Source organism: Electrona antarctica, assembly GCF_951216825.1.
Source record: "Electrona antarctica genome assembly, chromosome: 10".
NCBI lineage: Eukaryota > Metazoa > Chordata > Actinopteri > Myctophiformes > Myctophidae > Electrona > Electrona antarctica.
The window spans coordinates 20,850,928-20,867,255 of record NC_136791.1 but is presented as its reverse complement, the minus strand read 5'-3'; the positions used below and the strand labels follow the sequence as shown (position 1 = coordinate 20,867,255).

The 16,328-nt window shown below is 43.4% G+C and overlaps 1 protein-coding gene across 2 annotated transcripts in view; it reads right to left on the bottom strand.

Annotated features, from left to right (window-relative positions):
• Positions 1-4,584: 4,584 nt before the first annotated feature.
• marchf5 (membrane-associated ring finger (C3HC4) 5) overlaps positions 4,585-16,328 on the bottom strand; it is a 48,755-nt gene continuing 37,011 nt past the window's right edge. The window contains exons 3-6 of one of the 2 annotated variants that reach the window (XM_079511758.1): positions 13,235-13,365; positions 12,015-12,198; positions 10,151-10,317; positions 4,585-7,800 (exon numbers count right to left, since the gene is read on the bottom strand). In XM_079511758.1, the coding sequence (XP_079367884.1) occupies positions 7,681-7,800; positions 10,151-10,317; positions 12,015-12,198; positions 13,235-13,365 (602 nt within the window). In that variant the 3' untranslated portion in view covers positions 4,585-7,680. Of the gene's footprint in view, positions 7,801-10,150; positions 10,354-12,014; positions 12,199-13,234; positions 13,366-16,328 lie in introns of both variants that reach the window. The other variant, XM_079511757.1, reaches the window with a different exon arrangement.

Genomic DNA, 16,328 nt, shown 5'->3' with positions numbered 1-16,328 from the left:
AAAGAAAAATATACAGTGAGGGGAAAAAAAAGGGGGGGGCGGGGGGGGGGGATTCACGTTCAGCTCCGTTAAATTGTTTGTTTTCCTTGGAGGAGCTGCGTTGGGTCCCCAAGTCGGCTCCGTGGCCGTACCTTGAGTTGGCTGTGTGGCCGTGACCATCTCTTGTGTTGTCCTTGCGTTGGGTCCCCAAGTTGGCTCAGTGGCCATACCTTGAGTTGGCTGTGTGGCCGCGACCGTCTCTTGTGTTGTCATTGCGTTCGTGTTTGAGGGATTCCGATTTTACAGGGGCCAGTTTCGAATTGCAGCCGTCCGTAGGTGCCCTTTGAGAGCGGTTTTGAAAGAGTCAAGGGATTCGCATGTCTTAATGACAGTTGGTAGGGCGTTCCACATTTTAGTGGCATAGGAGCGAAAAGAATTTAGACCCTTGTTTGTGCCGAATCTGGGTTGTACATGGTTCGTTGCACTCCCTCTGGTGTTGTGGGTGTGGACTTCGTTAACATTAAGGAAGTATCTAGACAGGTACATGGGTATCTTGGTGGTGTATCGAATCTTGTGGACCAGACCCATTGCAAGATGCTGTACTCTGTCGTCGACCCTAAGCCATTCCAGCCTGTCGAAGTGGGCAGGGGTGAGGTGGGCTGAAGTCCGATTGATTGATTGATTGATTTTTGTTTTTATTTCACAGTATGCAATGCGACGCATTTGTGAGCTTGTATATCTGCTATTTTCAAATGATTATTATACATTTGAAAACTTGAAATGGGACATTATGCATAGTGAGTAGGCTACTTTGGTATAGGCTAAGTACATTTTGATGCCAATACTTTTGAACTTTTTTTTTACTCAAGTACATTTTGAATTCCGGATACTTGTACGGAATAGTTCTACATTGCAGTATTGACATTTTTTACATAAAGTAAAACAATTGAGTACTTTCTCCACCACTGGAAAACCTGCAAAACCTGTGAGTCTGTCAGTGACTCCGTCACGCGCCACCATATATGGTCGTCAGTTAGTCCGTCACGCCTTGTGACACGCTATATATATGGCCTTCTCCATATATGAAGATCACAACACTGACCTCATCAAACCCTGGATAGCCATATAGGCCTACATGGAGAATAAATAATAAATACCCTGATTCCATATATTGATCTCTATGGGGAAAACCACGCCCACTGCTATGCCCTATTGAGCTGGAGTTAGATTACATTAAAATGCTATATGCACATGATGTGACAGCCTGAAAGATGGAGAGGTAGCTAGCAAGCTAGGGCATGCCATCTGGTGGAGATGTGTGCAGGGTGCTCTGTCTGCAGAGTAGGCTACAACTCTAGTTTCAGATTGCGCTGCTGCCTGCCTGCAACGTTCTTGTTTCCAGAAGTGGGAACTCACACTGGCGACTGCAGCCACCGGTTTGAAAAACAAACACCCATTTTGCTGAACATTTAGGCCCCTAGGCTATAATAGCCTACCATAGCCGCCCTAGAACAACAGGCACAAATTAATGTATGAGTGTACTAAAATGTGCAACTTGAGCGCTTCATATCGAAGTGAACCAGACAAATGGTAAATGGTGCATTTATATAGCGCCTTTATCCAAGGCGCTTTACATAGATTGTGCATTACATTCACCCATTCACACACACATTCATACACCGATTGCGGCGGAAGCCATGCAAGGTACCAACCAGCACATCGGGAGCAATTTTGGGGTTCAGTGTCTTGCCCAAGGACACTTCGACATGTAGACAGGAAAAGCCGGGATTCGAACCGCCGACCCATGGATCATTGGACGACCTGCTCTACCTCTTGAGCATAGCATACAGTCAGTAACATACATGTGTTATTTTGGAGATGTCTATATGGGTGCACCTCTGTTTAAAGGATCGCCATTAAGACTAAGAGACACATGAATGGGCCTGTAGTCTTCCTTGGGTCCTGAACCTTTGCAGTGGTCCTTTTATAAAAGGACAAGTCCGGACTAAAAAAAATAACACAGCTCGACTTTTTTTCCAACTTGATCCCAAATGACGATGGGGTCTAGAATGGCCCTGTCGTCCTGCAGTTGTTTCCCCATAGCACCTTTGATCGCAACAAATGGCATATGTTTACGAGCTTCACTCTATGCTATGGGGCCTGATCATTGCTAGAGTACAGAGAGTTGGGACCCTGATGGCAGCAGCTTACACAGCCAACCTCAAGGTCACAGGGAAACCTTTATTTATTCTCGAAAAACATTGAGGTCGTCGAGATACACATAATACAATATTTTAAAGCACAGTACAAGTCATTAGTCAAGACTCAGACAGTCTGCTCTATGGGGTGTCGGTGTCTGGTGGAGAAGGTCGCTCTTAGGTAGGAGACTTTTAGTTCAGCGAATTGAGATGAAGTACATCCCTGCTTTGTTGTTCAGAAACTATTTTTAAAGTTTGGTGCAAATAAAAGGTGCTTCAAGGGTAAAGTGAATTTATTTAAAGAAAAATATATTGTTTTTTGCATGGTCAAGAGGGATGACATCTAATGAAATAGCAAACGAAATGACCAAATACATACAAAAAGGCTTTTTAACTGTTGCACAGATGAATGTCTTGGCTTTCTTTATTAGAGTAGTCTACAACGTTAGAGATGCACAAATATTTTCTATTTTCAAAATAAACCTCTTTTCAAATGCTTCTGCCTTTAGGTTTCTGTGCAAAACTAAGCGATAAAGTGACTACCAAGCTCCTTCCTTAAGGTTGTTTTTGAGGGGTGCTAGTGTGTACCACATTTGTGATGATTTGATTGGCCAGTTTTGTGTTTGTGTGTACAACATAGTGAGGATTTGATTGGCTGAGCATGTAATGTGATGTACGATGATAACACTGAGTGCGATTTTTGAGTGGTGCAACCACTCCCTTACGGAGCTGTGTGTGGCTGGCTGCCTGCCTGGGTGCCTGGGTCTGAGCACGAAAATAGCATGGTTGTTTTTCACCACCTGCGCGCAACCTAACACACACGCACATATTAACTGTATATATGATGATTTCGGTGTGCCAGTACAGTAGTGACAGTAGAGCAAAGTACAGTAGAGGGTACAGACTCAGGGACCCCCACACGGTAACTGTCATTTCTCAACCGCTTCGGACATGGGGCGGCTCGCCGGAATCGGCCCGGCCCCCTGGGCCATTCCTGGGGGTCTGGATGTTCCGGGGACTCCCCGGGGAGCCCCACATGGTAACTCTCTCATTTCTCTACCGTTTCGGACGTGGGGCGTCTCGCCGGAACGGGGCCGGCACCCTGGCCGTGGTCCTGTGGGTCTGGAGCTTTCGGGGGGACCCCAGCCCCAGGGACCCCCACACAGAGTTGCACCACTCACTTTTTTTCAAATAACATCGAAGTGTCTTATCTGAAGCACAACCTTCTTCACTGTTATGGTGCAGCTTTCTAACAAACAATTCCTCTTGTTTTAAAGGGGAAAACCACCCATTTTCAACATTTTACTATGTCATTAATATACCTTAGAGCTGTTGTGTGGAAATAATAAAAAAGTCCCCCCCATTCTGTGTTTCCTAGAACTGTAATTATGAAAAAAATCATTAACATGGTGAAACACATCTTGATGACATCATCAAGATGTGTTTCACCATGTTAATGATTTTTTTTCAGACCTCTAGTTCTAGTAAACACAGAATGGGGGGACTTTTTTATTATTTCCACAGCTCGAAGGTATATTAATGACATAGTAAAATGTTGAAAATGAGTGGAATGCCCCTTTAAGTCTCCTTTGACACTGCACACTCAAATTGACATTGATCATTCTGTACATTATGTGTACACGAGAATAACGTGGTCAAATGCGGTTCTCAGCACCCATGCATAGGCCTACATGTTGGTTCAGTCTGTCGGACCCTCTAGTGGCTGCTCATTTTCAAACGCAGTCCCCCAGGGCCCCAATCGTGTCTCCTTCTCCTCAGCATCCTACTTCTATTCATAGCCGTGGAGGTGATACTGACATGCGCACGCTCGCAGAATATCAACTGCAATAATGACAGGTTGTATCACAACCTGCCTGTTTCAAGGGGATAAAGGGCTAAGAAGACATGACCAGTGACACGAATTGGAATATTATCTCCCTGCAGCACACGGTTTTCATTGGCCCCAGGCAAAAAAAAGAAAAGCCTAATGCAAGTCTGTTACATAATATGTTGAGTCGATCACAGATGCAGACCTTTCTTGCTTTGTCGCCTGAGAATTCACTCTGAATGCAAATGAGCAACTGCAATGTGGTCCTACCGGCCTAATAACTAATATGAGCTGAGACGATGGCTCCGTCATGAGGACATTGACATTGTTCTTTATTTTAATTTTTGTACAGCCTTGATGGACGGTGTATGGAAAATAACTACCATTATGTCCTGGCTGAAGGTGTCATTATTCTTTAGGCCACCAAATAAGACCTAAACAGAATATAAAGTCTTCGTTCTATGGATGTACCAATATAATAAATTGCTGAACTTGCCGATAACCTATGTCGATATGATCTCATACTGTAAAGAATTATAATATTTTGTACATTCTGAAAAAAGGCTTATAAACACTGAATTTGAAAAAAGCAACACCACTTTAATCCAAAACTTGGGATGCACTCAGTTATTGAAATGTTGGCCCATATCCCAACAAACAGCTTGAATGTAGTATTTTTATTTAAAAATGTTCCAACTTGTTGACCCTTTTGAAAGCTTCCCCACAAAACACTTACAGCATTTGCAGCCTTCATCATAACCTTCATCATAACAAAATACTTTTTCAGGCTTTTTAAATTTTATTTTTCAAAATAATTATAAAATACTGCTAAAACAGATTTATTATTACAGATTATAACTGATTATTGACCGATTAATTGTCCATCCCTATACTTCGTTCCTACTCTCACCTATGGTGATGAAGTGTGGGTCATCATGACCGAAAGAGTAAAGTCGCAGATACAAGCGGCCAAAATTAGTTTTCTCAGACGGGTGGCCGCCCTCTCTCCCTTAGAGATGAGGGTGAGAAGTTCAGTCATACGCAAGAGACTATGCGAGAGTAGAACGCTGGAAAGGAAGGAGTCCGCTAGGTGGTTTGGGCATCTAGTACAGATGCCTCCCGAGGGACTGGGAGGTGACGTCCCACTGGCAGACCAAGGACCAGATGAGGGGATTATATCTCCACAATGGCCTTGTTGGAACAGGAGAGAGTGGCTATTTTGGCGCGGGAAAGGGGATGAAGATGAGGATGAAGATGGATGGACAAAAAGACAGCGATGGACTTCATAATTCCTACAAACTCAGAGAATATTAACATTTGTGTGCCAAGTATTTTGTTTTTTTCCCCAGGCATGTCTATTTCCTGGTTAGATAGAACAAAGAAAGAAGAATCAGAGAGACTTGCAGCATAGCTGATGAATGAACTCTTGTCTATTTACTTCATCATGCAACCCTCACCCACTCTCTCCCACATCAAGATTTTGGAAAAATACATTTATTCACAGAATTGGCCATGAAACTATAAATTCAAAAGCAAATGTCTGTACAACACATTTACACAACTTCAACATACAACTTTTGGCATACAGGAGATGGATTGTGTTTTTCTTTTTACAGTGAACACATCAGATGCGGAGTAGACATTTTCAGATCATAGGACGCCCGTCAGGCAGGCACAGTTAAGAGATGTGCTGTACACATTAATATTCAAGTGGTCCGTTTTATGGCATGCCTTTTCACAAGTCAGCATATACTGTCGTGTTGACTGGTACTAGCTTTCTTACACTGTTCTAGAGAGGAGTAACTCAAGGCTAATTATACTTTATTAATTAGTTGCAAGCTAGATGGCTATGATAGCTGACATAACCGAATGGACCGTTGGTTTTACTTCATCATACCTCCACATGGTCCCATGGCCTGAAAGTACTCAACTGGAAAGAGAGCAATGAAGTGCAACAGAAAGTGGTTTGGTTTTCCGGGTGTTTGCCACATTAGTAAATACTGGCGGTTAATGAACGTTTATTAACCATAAAAACAAAGCAGTAAATTTATATTGAATTACAAACATAAATACCACCTCTTCTATTATTATTAGTGGCTAAAATATGGTGCCGGTATTTTGCATATCAGATGAACAGTAATGCACTCCAATCTCACCTAGACCATAGAGTACTCTCCACGAAGGACTCATTTGAATAGAACATAAAAAAAGTCAACTTTTCCTCAAAAATAAATCAAAGAAAACCCCTCTCTAGGCCACTCGTCAATATCACTCCGAAGATGGCCGGCCTTCTACTTTCAACCCGTTTACAGTCCTGTTAAAGGAGTTGTTAGTTAGGCTTTAGTGAAGTGTGTGGCTCGTGTGAAAGCCCGAGAAAAACAAACAAAAAGCTCGTCATTGGAACCATCACACAGCTTATAAATAACTCAAGAATTGTGCTGCCCGCCCAACCTTTCAACCGTCAACCACCGTGATGGTGGGTGAAGATGTGGTCTGAGGCGCGTCACAAAAGAAACGGGTGTGGCCAGCGATCCATCAGCAACAAAGCTTTCAAACTAATCACAAGGGGAACATTTGGACCGAGGAAGAGATAAAGCAGACATACAGACATGACGGTGAATACTTACAAGGCAATTGTGTTAAAAAAACAAAAAAACAGACCCCTGTAACTTGAGGTCTAAAACACAGCTAATTGGCCTACTTGTAGATTCTAATCCTTATTCTGAAGTAATCTTGTTAAATAAATCATTTATGTTGTGCCATGTACGTAGGTTTTAGTGATTGGATATATACCGCAGTGCACACACAGACAAGTTGCGGGAGACGGGACGATTGGCACTTGTGCCTCATGGGAGCTAATCGGATAAATGGTAAAATGACATTTGTTGTTTGCTGAAAGCTTTGCGGTTGGTGTTGTTTACTCCACCTAATCGTCCATCCATCCATTTATTATATCAGCACGAATACATTCCACACAAAGAATGTTCCTCACACTGAATAGAAACCCCACCCGTCTCACATTGGCAAAGGGGACATTTTAAATCTGCAAAATAATAAACATAAAACAATCATTATAAAACTTTGTAATTACACTTGCCCCCATATTTATACACATATATATTTTCCTCTTTATCCTCTTAAAATACATTAAGTATACAACAAAGTACTGGTTATGTGATTGTTCAAACACATCCATCCTGGCTTACTGCAACATGTCACAAGCCTGCGGGGTGGATGGGGGGTGGGAGGGGAGGATGAAGAAACTCCTGTGTGTGTGTGTGTGTGTGTGTGTGTGTGTGTGTGTGTGTGTGTGTGTGTGTGTGTGTGTGTGTGTGTGTGTGTGTGTGTGTGTGTGTGTGTGTGTGTGTGTGTGTGTGTGTGTGTGTGTGTGTACACATTATCTAACCACGCATGCTTGTGTCATAAGTTTTAGACGTCAAAGGTCTTATCCGTCTCACCCTTACGAAAGCATTAAGAGATTAAAAAAACAATGCCTGATGGTGATAATATCCTAGTGTCAATGCCAGTGACAGTGCCAATGGCTCTGTGTGTGTGTGTGTGGGGGGGATTGGTGGTCACCATTTTCACCAGAGTTCCTGCTTGAAGTCAGTCAGTGTGTCCAATGGGGTTATCTTCTGCCCTGTCCCCCCCCCGGTCCCATTCCCGGGCCGTCTTTCATGACTCCGGCTCCGGCTCAGAGAAGTTCAGGATCCTGCGGTGGGCTTGCCTCATGTACTGCTGCTGTTTGAAATACACCTTAAATGCACCCTTTATGGCCACGAAGGCGATGCCTCCCTGTAGGTAGAACACACAAGAGGAGGAGGAGGAGGGGGGCTTTAAGGAAGAGCAAGAGACCACTGCTTGACATTTAGACCTAAGGACGATTCTGCAAATGCCTTCTAAATCCTGACGGTTTTCTGAAAAACCTGTTTCTATGTCAGTGGTTCTCAAACATTTTCATGTCAAGGACCCAAAAAACTATATGAAATTGGCCGCCGACATGTGTTGTTCCAGGGACTCCCCCTCCCCAGAAGCAAAGATTTGAGTTAAAAACGTTCGCTCTGAAAGAATATATGTTCAAAGATTTGCACCACATTTTCACGATTTTTCAAAAATTGCAGATCTACAAGCTTGTAGCGCGTACGAGCTTGTAGATCTGCAATTTTTCAATAGCTAAAGCATAACATAATGCTTTAAAACACCAACAGGGGTTCCCGTCCAGAATGGGTTAAGTAAAAGCTACAATCCGTTCGTGTTATGTCTCTCCTGACAGAGAGCGGTAATTGCAACGTCGTCCAAACTACAATAAAGATGGCGTCACATCGTTAGTGTACAATCTGCTTTATGACGTTGATTTCTGTCAAGACAGTCAAACAAAGTAACAGGAAAATGATTGGAATTGGACAGGGGTGTGTTACCTTCTAGGAACCTGGGACTAGAGTTATGCACAGAGCCAATATCGTGTTTGTTGGACATAAACATGGAAGATTTGAAGGCAAGTTTCCACAGTGGTGGGCAGGACCTCGGGCCAGCACCCTGGGCGTGTTCCTGTGGGTCTGGAACTTCCGAGGGTGCCGTGTCATTAGTCAGAAGGTTCATTGTTCCGAAATTACTATCCCTATCTCTAACCCTAACCTAAACATAACCGCAAGCACGGGAGCAGTGCATGTTTGCCAACCTTAATGCATGTTTGGACTAACGGGACTTCGGATCTATGGGCCGTTCCCCTTCCGAAGACCCCCGGGGACCCCCACACGGAGTTGCACCACTCACTTCACACGGGTGTGATTTTTCTTTCTTTTTTTGGAATTCAGAGAATCAGACAGCCAGCAATGAGTAAAATGCTCCCAATTTTTTCTCTGTGACACATCTAGGGGCGGGGCCACAATCTGCATTCAAAGCTTTTCCTAGAAGCTTTGTCATTGGTCGGAAAAAAAACCCTGCAGAAATTACCAATGCAATGGAGCATACTATAGTGGTTTGCAACACAAATGGAACCTGAATGAATGCACACGCTCTCTCCCTGCCTCCCTCTCTTTCTCTCCCTCTCTCTGAGTGGAGAAGAACATGATGTTCAGCGCAGCTCGTATGACACACAACACAACGCCTGCCACTCTGGTTACCGTGCAGTCCACATTCAGTCAGTGAAGCACTGTGTGTTTGTGTCTGGTGTGTGACTGACATACGCGGTTGCATAGCTAATACATGGCTCATACTGCCACTTATTCATTCACTAGCATGAATGCACAGCATGTGGTTGGGCCCACCAGTAGAAGTAATGTTTGTAAAGCGATATATGTATGGCATTACTGTCTATCATACTGTATACGTTACGCTTCCCCCTCCCCCCCCCCCCCCCCCCCCCCCCTTGCACCGCATGCATGATCGTGGGGTCTTGTAGTGTGCACTCCGTGCATCATCAATGTTTTACCACGCTGGGGGTGGGGTGGGTGGAGCCGCGGGATCTAGCCGGATGAGAGTCTAAACTGGAAGCACTGGAATTTGGCGGAAGTTATGTTGGGGCTTTACAGATCCGTTTACATTCCCTGCGCATGAAACCTGTGTTGTGACTGGTTGGAAAAAACACAGAAGTCCCGCCTTATTGATACTATTGTGAGCTTGTAAGTATAAAATAAAGTGGTTATTGGTTAATCAGACTAATTTAACCAAAAAAAAAAATCTATTAAAATAGTTTGTGTAGATTTTATTTTTTCTTAAAAAAAGTGCTTCTTGGTTTAGATTAATCAAAACAGTCATCGAAAGAATAATCACTAATAAGGTAATCGATAGCTGCAACCCTATACTTTACCATTTAGACCATTTAGGGGGTCCCCTGGAACAACATATTTTCAGAAGGGGGTCGGCGGCCAAATACATATAATTTGTGGGGTCCTTGACATGAAATATTTTGAGAACCACCGATATAGAAACATAGCTTTTTTTCAGAAAACTGTCATGATTTAGAAGACATTTTGTAGAATCTAGTGTCAGGTCTTAATGTGTTCAAAAAGTGCTTCTTGGTTTAGATTAATCAAAACCGTCATCGAAAGAATAATCACTAAGAAGGTAATCGATAGCTGCAACCCTACTACATTAACTAAATTAAGTGACTGACTGCAAGGTGTGTCTCTCTGTATATACGCACCAGGATGGTCCTCTGCAGGTTGGAGTTGACACTGCTGAACATGAGCTTGCCCACGATGGTGGCTATGGTGGGAAACACCAGCGCGCCGCACAGGATCCTGGTGGCCGACACGTGGTCAGCCAGAGGGCTGGCCTCCGCTGGGATGCGAGGAACGGGACAGCCCAGCCCTGCACAGCACCCAGAGGAAGTTGGCATCATAAAACCTAATTTATATTTGGTGTCATTTGACAAAAAGAAGCGATCAGTGTGTTGTTAGTTTCTTTATAGATATGTTATTTTTTAGGTAAGTGACACTGTCATGCAACGGAGTATGAATTGAGCTCAAGATATTATTAGCAACAGATTGCATTGTGTTATTACATTCCGATGACAGAATTAATGAGCCTGCCACAGGAGACCAACAGTTCCAGCAGAGCAGAGGGCCTGGCATTTGGCTCTTCGTGCAGATGTGTGTGTGTGCCAGTGTGTACAATACATGCACATGCGGTTTGTGTTCACAAACATTTTCATTTTAATTTCAGCAGGCCATGATACAAAACAAATTCACTGTCCGCAAGTTACCACCACCGTTTTCAACGTTTCTTTTAAATTTGATATTATTTCTCAGTCTAGTTTGATGTTCTATACCCATTATAAATTCAGTTTGCATTGAACTTGCTTCTGTAGGAGACGCATTCTTCAATATTTTATAAGAAAACTGTAGAAATGTGTTTATTCCTCCGAGGTATAAAGTTAAACATTCTCCCATCTTATTTCCAGCAAAACTGACAGTCTCTCGTCACTGCCGTGTAAACGCTGTGAGACTGTGGAGACCATTAAACATTTACAGCATTCAGCTGACGTGCTTACTTAATACTTAAACCAACTCTGAATCTAAAAGCGGAATAAGCTTAGATCTTTCAACTACCATGAACCATGTTTTTGATAACACGGCATAGAATGTGGTATCTCTGATGACATAGCATAGTGTGGTGAATTTGTGAAGATATAGTACATCATATAATGTAACAAAATAGCTGAAAAAGTAGCCAAATAACAAAAAATATATAATCACACCTGTGTGAACTGAGCGGTGCAACTATGCTTTTATTGTGATAGTTACGGTACTGTACACTGTACTGTACAGTTTTGTTAGTTTACTGTGCAACTATACTCTTATTGTTGTAGTTGTGGTGCCCTTTGGGGTTTGGGCTGCTCAACAGTGCCACTTTAGGTCACCCAGCGGTATTGCAGCGTTCATACCCCAAACGGACACACGCGGCCAGTCATTGGGGCAGTCTGCACCGCTCAAAAATATTCATGTGACGTGTTGTGAGCTTGTGCGTTTGCCAATGTTAGCGAGCTGCACCTTGGTATGATCTATGATGATGTATGAACTAAAGCAGTGGTTTTCAACCAGTGGTCCAGGGACCACCAGTGGTCCTTGAGGTGGTTCCAGGTGGTCCCCAGCTAAATGATGGAGAGTTGGTAACCAACTTTATGATGAATTGAACAAGGTGGACCCTCTTGTAAACAAGTGTAGCGCTTTATTGGGTCGTTTGTATTGAGTTGTGCTTGAAATGTACTGTAATTCTGCAAACTGTTAATAAATACTTCGATCAATCAATCAAACTGGGCCCTTATTAAATCTTTAACTCTTGAGAGCGTAGAATTAAACCAAATGGACCCGTAACCTCTGCATGTTTACAAGAAGTCTACACAATTAGAGAATGTAGAATCTTATCCAACAATAACAAAATATTCTTCAGTTTTGGGTCTGAGAGGCTAAATGTCATCAAATGGTGGTCCGTGGCTCAAATGCCAAATACATAATGGGCCTTGATATGAAAAAGTTTGGGAACCAGTGAACTAAAGTATTCCTGACCTGGGAAGATGCTATTGAGGATCTGCAGCTTGTTGGAGTACTTCCTCCATAGCCGAAGCACATAGTCTTCCCAGCGGATCATCTTCCCTAGAATGAGCATGACGGGGATGGTGGGCAGGCCGATGAGCAGGAACAACGGGTCTGCCCGCTCCATCACGTCCAAGCCCTCCTTGTGGCCCACCACCTAGAAAAGGTAAGGGGAAAGGGACAGTAGAATTAATGTTCATGACATTCAATTTCATTTAGTTTTCCATTTTTCTTTGAGGTTTTATGACCTCAATTACACCCACACAACCTGGACTTTGAACATTCAGTGGATTTTCTGTGGTCTGGGGTTTTCTCTGTGTTCTGAAGCCTTTTGAAAACATTTTTTTTCTTTTTGCAATGAAAACAGGCAAAATCCCTCAACAGTGACATCTGCTGGCAAATTGTTATGTCATATATGCGATTTGTGGACTGTTACATCACAGTCGGAGAGTCCACAGGCAAATCAGAACACTTGTTGGAGCCAGAAAACCCCAGACCACCGAAAATCTGCTGAATGTGCAATTGAGCTCAGAAAACAAACAAAAATAAGAAAAATTAGAAAACTTTTGTAATGGCACCAGACCTTTAAAGAAATATGACAGTGAACAGAAAGGATGAGAGGTTTTTAAAATGACCAATGTTTCATGGTCAACAAAGTATTTGCATCATGACTATGAGTTGTGCAATGTGCACCCTCTCCTCCTTTCCGTTCAGGTTCATCTCCCGTGGTCAGCACCTCCACACTATTGGTGTGCGCTAGCTCTATTGTTTGTTAAAATAAATATGACGGCACATAAATCATTACAATGGGGCAGCCGTAGCTTAGTGGATAAAAGGATAACACAAACAAAGTCAAAAAAATCAGAAGGTCACTGGTTCCCCTTCCGGTCTGCCAAGTAATACATGTCAAAGAGTCACTTTGCAAGACACTTGACCCCTAACTGCCTGCCTGCCTCCCACCAACCCCCATCATGACCATCTGAGCAGCCATCACTTGACCCCTAACTGCCTGCCTGCCTCCCACCAACCCCCATCATGACCATCTGAGCATCTGAGCATGTCCATTTCACGCATTTCAGCTTGCGTGTAATGGAATTTCTCACAGGAAAAACATTTATATATAAAAAAAATCATCATAACACATATAACTGTTTAAAAAAACAAATCCTCCAACACTGAGACGTTACCATCACCTGCATGACTGTGACGGCTCCATAAGTGACAGCAGTCCAGTAGATGGAGCCGACCATGATGCCGGCCGCAGCGAAGGGGCCCGCCTTGGACACGAGACGGTCAGCAAGGTCCAGGACATACACCACTGGACCTGAGAGAGAGAGAGAGAGAGAGAGAGAGAGAGAGAGAGAGAGAGAGAGAGAGAGAGAGAGAGAGAGACGGTCAGCCAGGTCCAGGACATACCTGCAAGGTTGGCCAGGTGCCATGGATGGAACGGCATCATGTGATCAGCAGGGGTCACTCATGAGATGGCTGCTCTGCTGCAATCAACCAGTTTTGATTTTAGTTTGTCATAGTCTCTTGAATAGTTTATTTCGTTTTAGTCACCTGGAATGTTTTACTAATGTTTTAGTGTTGAACCAACCTGACGGGTCCATTTAATTCCATTTATACGCTCTCTGAGTTACAGACCCATCTACTGTACATTTGGTTCATAATCATAACTAATTTAGCTAGGGACCCCCTGGACCCCAAGTACCCCTAGGGGTCCTCTGACCCCACTTTGGGAACTACTGGTCTAGCCCTGGTCCCGTAAGCATGATGTAAAATCAACAGCAGCAACTAGCCTACTCTACTACTGTATCAGTTGCTTTGGCAGGAAACAAGACTATTCTTTTCCCCCTCAAAATCTACAAGGCTGTTGAAACAGCGATAGTGGTTGGTCAATGTAGGGGATTATTGTGGCCGTCAGAAGGCTCGGCTTCCTTCCCTACATGCAACAGTGTACTCGCATTGAAGTCATTCTTGTCGCACACAGTGAGACAAAGGTGACTTTGGGGACAAGGAAACACACACACACACACACACACACACACAGAGCAAACAGCTTTCTCCCGGTCCCTCCCCCTCGGCTGCAATAAGGAAGGTGACCTCAACAATGCGGAAACACACGACTGCAACGTGAACTCGCTTCCTTTCCGGGCATACCACGGCACTCCGAGCACGCCAGGTATTCGGTTGTTCTGCTACCTTTTGGCTTGGAATGTGGGGGGGGGGGGGGGGGGGGGGGGGAGGTCGAGTGACAGGAGAATGAACTGTGATGCTGCCCAGTTGGCATCAAGACATCGAGATAAAAAAAATGGATGCTTCTCAAGAGAAAAGAAAACTATCCATGGCTTCATTCACATTCTAGTTTTGATGTCAGGTATCGCGAAGCATTACTGATTTATAGATCTGTTCTTTTTGGCCATCATCATCTAGCCTGGTTTCCAGCCTGATTCGCTTGCGTTCCGTGATTGGTTTTGTCACTTTGATATACTCAGTCTGGAAAGGGTCCTCCAAGGTAGGCGGGACATGTAAAAGGTAGAAATCGACCCGTGGCTTCCGATTGGTCTGTGGTGCAGATTGGGAAAGAAAAACAAAACACGTCGTATCAATGCGCACTGCGTAGCTAGTGCTGTTGCCCTGCAACGTGCGTACCATTCACTAAACCCCACACAGCCGTCAGTTTTTTTCATACTATTGAAGCTGACAGAGTGGACTACTGAATCAAATTAGTGTTTACTTTTTACCGTAGGTTAGGTTTTATTCTCGAGTCTTAAACTGTCTCATGGACAGAGTGACGCATCAGCAACAACAACGTGGCCACGTAACGGGTTACAGGACCCTTTTCTGAAGTGACCAACAAATCACGGAGCGCTGCGAATCAGGCTGGAAACCAGGCTAATCACCATCAATATCAGCTGATGTCGAGCCCTAAACTACCACTCGACTGGCAATTGAGACATAACGCTAAGCAAAATGCCAGAAGTTGGGCATTTTACACAGAGTTTGACCATGTCAAATGAAAGATTCAAGTACCACTGACATAGAAATCGGGTCCTCAGTTCTTAACTCATACATAGCTAAATGGCAGTAGCAATAGTTCAGCACAGGCTAACATAGACATAGATTTGTTCTATATTAAAAATAAAAAATAAATCCCAATGTTAAAAACGTCTTTGTTAAAAGAAGTCAAATAAGTACTTGGCCTAGGCTAGAATGAGTTAATGGGTTAACCCATTCTGAACGGGAACCCCTTTTGGTGTTTTAAGGATTATGTTATACTTTAGCTATTGAAAAATAGCAGACCTGCACCGAGTGCCGCGCTTGTAGATCTGCTATTTTTGAAAAATCCTAAAAATGTGGCGCAAATCTTTGAATATAATAATTATTCTTTCACAGTGTTTTTAACTCAAATCTTTGCTTCTGGGGGGATCCCTGGAACAACATATTTTAAGATGGGGGTCGGCGGCCAAATACATATATTTTTGGGGGTCCTTGATATGAAAATGTTTCAGAAAAATGTTAGGATTTAGAAGCCTTTTTTTATCGACCTCAGTCCCAAATGGTTTAAGCCAAGGTACAACTGGTACTCTGACGATGGGAACATCGTGTACTTCATAAGCGGAGGGGCATGATGTGTTCCCAACGGCATCGTTCCCAGCGGGCTGGTCCGACCCAAATCCCACTCGGCACAACATCACATGCTGCTAAGAACAGCCCCTCAACAAGTAAAATAGAGGGATAGTATTGTTGATGTGTACATAAACCCCTCATTACAAAGATGAATGCACATGTGAGAATCCAGTGATACAAAAAAAACAAAACAAAAAAAACAACATAGGAACAGCGATGTGGGAGGGGAAAAGAAGCTATATGGTCAGATGAGTCATCCTTCACCATTATTCTCATTTCTCAACAAGGGGCAGAGTGGATGTGTGGTGTATATACCAAGAGAACAGTGCAGGTCTGAAATAAGACATGTAGTTGCTCAATATTTCACTGCACATTTACGTTTAAAACAAAATGTATACTAATTTAAAATCTCAAATCTGTAGTGTTTTCAACTTCACCGTTTTGGTATCACAAAACCTTGACGGAGGTGTTACCAAAAAAAGAACGGAGCCGTTACCAAAAAAGAAAGAAATATCCACAACTTTTGGCAGATGGAAAACAAAAAAAAGGGCGATTACAGGTCAAGTCAAGGTCAAGTTGAGCCAGTACCATGCAGCGGAAAAGAGCCATTAGAGGGAACAGGGAAGCATCACTGCAGAAGTGCAGATCAATACAAAG